This window comes from Sinocyclocheilus grahami, unplaced genomic scaffold (assembly GCF_001515645.1).
Source record: "Sinocyclocheilus grahami isolate Dianchi unplaced genomic scaffold, SAMN03320097.WGS_v1.1 scaffold447.1, whole genome shotgun sequence".
In the NCBI taxonomy this organism is placed as follows: domain Eukaryota; kingdom Metazoa; phylum Chordata; class Actinopteri; order Cypriniformes; family Cyprinidae; genus Sinocyclocheilus; species Sinocyclocheilus grahami.
Window position 1 is genome coordinate 439,846 of NW_015505626.1, and position 5,443 is coordinate 445,288.

The window sequence follows — 5,443 nt, forward strand, 5'->3', positions numbered from 1 at the left end:
TAGTTCTTCTGCTGTTTATGAATAACAGTATCTATTCTGTTTCCTCATTATGTCATCATTACTGGACGGACAGGATTCATAACTCCAAACACGAGTGTATACGTCAAAGTTACTGACATCAAAAATCCAAGGTTTTCAAATCAAACTGGTTTCATTTTGATCTGATGAGGACATTTTGAACACTGAAAGTCAACAGAATACAACGAAATATTTTATTAATCAAGAAAAATCACAGAAAAGTTGATTCCTTCATAATATGACTCCTTTAAATATGGCATGTCAGAGAATTCAGACAGTAAAGAAAACGGATGACCAAAAGAAACTCTTTTATTTTCATTTGCCTTGGAAACAAAACAGAACGCCCCCTTTGTTTTAAATTTTACACTATGGTCTGTCTTGAACTGGTTTTATTTTATATCTTTGCACTTGTGTAAAGAAACTTCAAATCCGGTAGTTTTCCCCAGTCCACAAACATATGTACATCTGTTGTCTGTAAGTGCCCCACTTTTTGCCATCGAGAAACAACACAACTGAACAAAACAAACATGCAAACCAAAAAGTACTTTAGCATGCAATTTCAACATATAAAAAACTAAACATGCCATCGCAGTGGCTCATGGCATCTGTAGATGGTTCTCACATGGAGAAATGGTCACTGATCGGTGGTTTCTCCACCCACTGGCCATAGCCCTTCCTCTCCAGGTAAGACTTCAGCACACTCTTTGCTTCCTGGTACGGCTTTGCCATCATCTTGACGTTCAATAAAAAATGAGATGGTCAATATTAAAATATTCTGAATTGAAAAACTAGCAGCAGCTGCAGCAGAAATTAAGATTTCTTCTAATACAAATGACTAGATTTGGACATTTTCTTCAGTAATTGTGAACCACTGTTTCCATGGTGTTCTAGGTTCTGATATTGTTATAAAGACATTTTGAGTTGGCTAGCGTGGTGTCAGCTTTATCACAACGTAGGAATGCATGACTGATTAAAATACAACTGAAACTGTGTTATGGCTTAGCGTGATTATCAAATCGCAAAGATTGCAATTTAATTAAATAAATACACGTGTTTCGTGTTTCTGAGTGAAGTGTGGCACTGTGTTCATTTACACATAAGCAGTATTACGCCACAATCAAATCTTGATGGTTTAACGTCTGACAATGGGATTGACAGCCATAAATATTAGTGCTGTAATTTTAGTTATGCTGTCAAATAAAATTATTATTGTATTATTTTTCTTAAATACTAAATTTTTATTTATTTCTTATTTCATTTATTATTTTTATAAAATAATAGTAGCAATCATATCTTACCACATTTTCCAAAATGTTCCTATGAACGATTTATAAATGACCATATGCACAAAAATGTTCTTCTCTCTTTGCTTTTGATAATTTTCAGGAAATCACCATTATAACGTCATTTTTAATTATTACGTAATTAATAAAAAGTTGTTAAAATGTTGCACATTTTTGCATATAATTATTAATGCACATTGTGACTGCCTATTTATCTTTACATTTTTATAAACAATGTTGAGTTAATTGAAAAACTGGTATATATGCACCAAAAAAAAACATGCTTATCACTTGGCATATGCATAAGAATATTTTCACTTCAATTTCTACTTTTATCAATCCCGATCTGTTTCTCACTTTTGACGTAGGATCAAATCCATGGTATTAAGGATCAAATCTAATTGTACATGCTTTTTATAAATTAGGTCTCTGAAGCTTTAAAGAATAAAAATAAAATGATTGACATATCTTAAATTGCAATTTTTTGTGAGAAAAAAACGCAATTACATTTTTGCCCTAAATCATGCAGCCCTTCCTGAATGTAAATAAGGCAGAATGCCTTACCTTGGCCTCCCTGTAGGTCACAGCGGTGAGCAGCTCCTCTCTCTGGGCCTCTTTAGCTACCAAATTAAATCGACTCAACATCGCTGCCTTGCAAAGTCGGCTAGCCAAGGCTGGACTGCTCTTAAATGGAGAGCTGAAACAAACACACAAAAATTAGGCTGAAGACATGCCAAGCTTATTCGTGCGACATGACTATCCAACTTAGTTTTAATGTAAGATCGTTGTGGCTATTTGTAACTTGAATGGGTAAGGCTTCCAGTGTCATTCACTTTCAGTTAATTTTACCTATAAAAAACAGCTTGTTATTCTGCTTGATATTGTAACTGGTATTTGTTATCATAATATTTTAAAGAATTAGTTCACCTAAAAATAACATTTTCTGAAATTCTACTCACCTTCAGGCCATCCAAGTTTGTTTCTTCACCAAAACAGATTTGGAAAAATTTGAGCATGACATCACTTGCTCACCAGTGGATCCTCTGCAGTGAATGGGTGCCGTCAGAATGGGAGTCCAAACAGCTGATAAAAACGTCACAATCCATAAATTATACACACACCTTGACACAACAATCTATCAATTAATGTTTTGGGAAGAGAAAAGCAGCATGTTTGTAAGAAACAAATCCATCATTAAGACATTTTTTACTTCAAAGCACCGCTTCCAGTTAAATACGAGTTCTCTATCAAAAATATAGTTTTCTTCACTGAACAAGTCATCTTGTCTGAATCAGGAGAGAAATATGCACAGATCAAGCATCATTGTTTGTAATGGTTTAAAATTAAAGCACCTTGATGGATTTGTTTCTTAAAAACATGCAGCTTTTCACTTCACAAGATGTTAATTGATGGACTGGAGTCGTGCGGATTATTGTGATGTTTTTATCAGCTGTTTGGACTCCCATTCTGACGGCACCCATTCATTGTTTTAAATTTCCCCAAATCTGTTCCAATGAAGAAACAAACTACTAGGGTTGGGAATCGAAAATCAAATCCCATTCCAGAATCGGATACTTAAAGGGTTAGTTCACCCAAAAATGAAAAATCTGTCATTAATTACTCACCCTCATGTCGTTCCAAACCCGTAAGACCTTCGTTCATCTTCAGAACACAAATTAAGATATTTTTGATGGAATCTGAGAGCTGTCTGACCCTGCATAGACAGCAACGCAACTGAAATGTTCCCAAGTCCAGAAACGTAGCAAGGAGATCTGTAAAATAATCCATGTGACATCAGGGGTTCAGCCGTAATTTTACGAAGCTACGAGAATACTTTTTGTGCGCAAAAAAAATTACGACTTCATTCAACAATTCGTTACAGGGTGTTGGAGGAGACAAATTGTTATGACAGAATAACAGAGTAATTAATGACAGAATTTTTGGGTGAACTAACCCTTTAAGGTCAGAAATCGGATACTTGTTGTCAAATAAAAATTTTGGTTCCACCTATCAGTTCCTATGCGCTTTTCTTTCTTCATCTGTGAGGACCCGACCTAGCGATCTGCCAGACCTTGCTCGCTAATCTAAGCGCTCCAAACTTTGGCTACATTTGCGTAGTATAATATCTGTGATAGCTAAATATGTTGCAAGATAGGTGTTACCACCAACATGACAAAGGACTTTAATTTAATAGATCGTTAAAGTTCGCGAACACAATTCAGACACCAACGTGATTCTATTCCTAAATTACAATGATTCGTCTGTTTCATTCCTCAACCTTTGACGTATGCGATCAATGTTGTGATCACTTGTTGGTTCGTTCGTGCAGCGTACGATCACACCAGTGTGATTTGAACATTTAAATTTGCGTTTGCGCTGCCTTTGACCTAAAGAGAGCAGCTGTTTGTCATGAATGAAACAGCTTCACAGTCTTTTCAACCACACAGTATCATTATTTCTGTGCTACAAACATTCTAATCACAGAAGTACTGGGATAAAAGTTTATAGTTCAGATATAAACTCTGATGTGTACGGTAGTGATTAAAATAGAGTAAATCACCTTTTGAAAGTAATTTGACACTTCAAATTAAGATTTGTCGATCACATTGTTACGCCAGTAGGTGGCGAAAAGGGGCTGTTAAAATGTATTTGTCTTTGAATCATACAAGAGATTCGTTCAAGAATGCTGATTCATCCAGTAATGAAACAAGTACATCTTGAGTGAGTCATTTAATCATTAATTCATAAATTACATGAGATTTTGTTTAGTTGTCTAATGTTTTTTCTCTTCAGAAAATCAGATATACCATTTGTAATTTAAGAAACCTTATTTCTTCTTTTGCTTGAAAAGTATGTTCATGCCATACTTCTTCAATATGAAGGTCACAATGCATGCATGCACAAATGAAGAATAAAAGCACAACCAATCATGTCAGACTTTAACCCTATAAAGTCTACTGTATCATATTTGATACAGTAAATGGCTCTAAATGATCAGTATGATCAAAACTTTGCTAAAAAAAAACTGTTGCACACAATTTGCTATGTCTTCTGTCATCTGATTGATAGTTTATTTGATCTCTTTTAGCAAGTAAAAGGCATATAGCATAATTCTCTGCTGTGAATTTTGTACAGATTTTTTTTCAATAAATCTGATAACTTTTATATTGTTAGTAATATTTCAAGACTGAAGCAGCTTATCTTTACTTGATTAACCATACATACTTTTTTTTTGGAAAATGGGAATTGAAAAAAATCGGAATCGATAACTGATAAAAATTCAAACGAAACCCAACCCTACAAACTACATTTTCGATGACCTGAGGATGAGTACATTTTCAGCAAATTTCCATTTTTGCATAAACCACTCCTTTAATGTATTAATCACAATAATAAACACATTCGTTGGTAGTGCAAATACTTTTAACTCCCTGTCACTGCACTTTGTTATTATTTTAGGTATTTCTATTTACCTACAGAGGCTAATGAATCAGAAGTCTTGCACGTTAACAGAAAATAGCTTACTTCCGTGTTGCAAAACGAAGTCAACAGACGAGACGAATAACACTCACTCTTCAGTAGACTTCCCATCTAGAGCATTGACTACCTCCACCAAAAGGTCTCCATGGCTCCAGTTAAGGCTGAGGGATTTCTGGGAAGGGTGCGCATCTGGAGGCACAGCTGAGGACACCAAGCTGATGTGCGGCCGGTAGACACAGTAGTACAAGGGAAGTGCTGAGGTGATGCCATCCACACGCTGGTTCACTGCCATCTCCATACCGCGAGTATCGCTGCAGCTCCCATTGCCTGAGCAAAACAAGTACAAAATGCATTAACAGCAACTACACTGATCATCATTGGGCTTTACTCCAACTTACCAATGAAGATGCTGCTCACGTAGACTGGCTCAATAAAGTGGCTCAGTAGCGCCCCCTGGAAGCCCAAAACCTGCCACTGCATGATCTTATCAGTGCCCGACATACTGACCACATGTGAGCCCATCTGCTCATACGAGCTGGAGAACTTGGAGAAAACCTTCCCTTCCACCACGGCATGAAGGCCGATCTGATTATTCACCTCCCACGCAGAGATGGACAGAGGATTGAGGCGGCTAGAAAACATAGACGACAACTGTCATTTAG

At 36.2% G+C, this 5,443-nt stretch overlaps 1 protein-coding gene across 1 annotated transcript in view; it reads right to left on the reverse strand.

The window, feature by feature from the left end:
- Positions 1-375: 375 nt before the first annotated feature.
- Positions 376-5,443, reverse strand: part of LOC107552339 (adenosine deaminase domain-containing protein 1-like) — a 21,328-nt gene continuing 16,260 nt past the window's right edge. Inside the window, exons 9-12 of the mRNA XM_016234198.1 lie at positions 5,180-5,412; positions 4,874-5,108; positions 1,866-1,998; positions 376-750 (exon numbers count right to left, since the gene is read on the reverse strand). Of these exons, the coding sequence (XP_016089684.1) occupies positions 637-750; positions 1,866-1,998; positions 4,874-5,108; positions 5,180-5,412 (715 nt within the window). The 3' untranslated portion in view covers positions 376-636. The remainder of the gene's footprint in view (positions 751-1,865; positions 1,999-4,873; positions 5,109-5,179; positions 5,413-5,443) is intronic.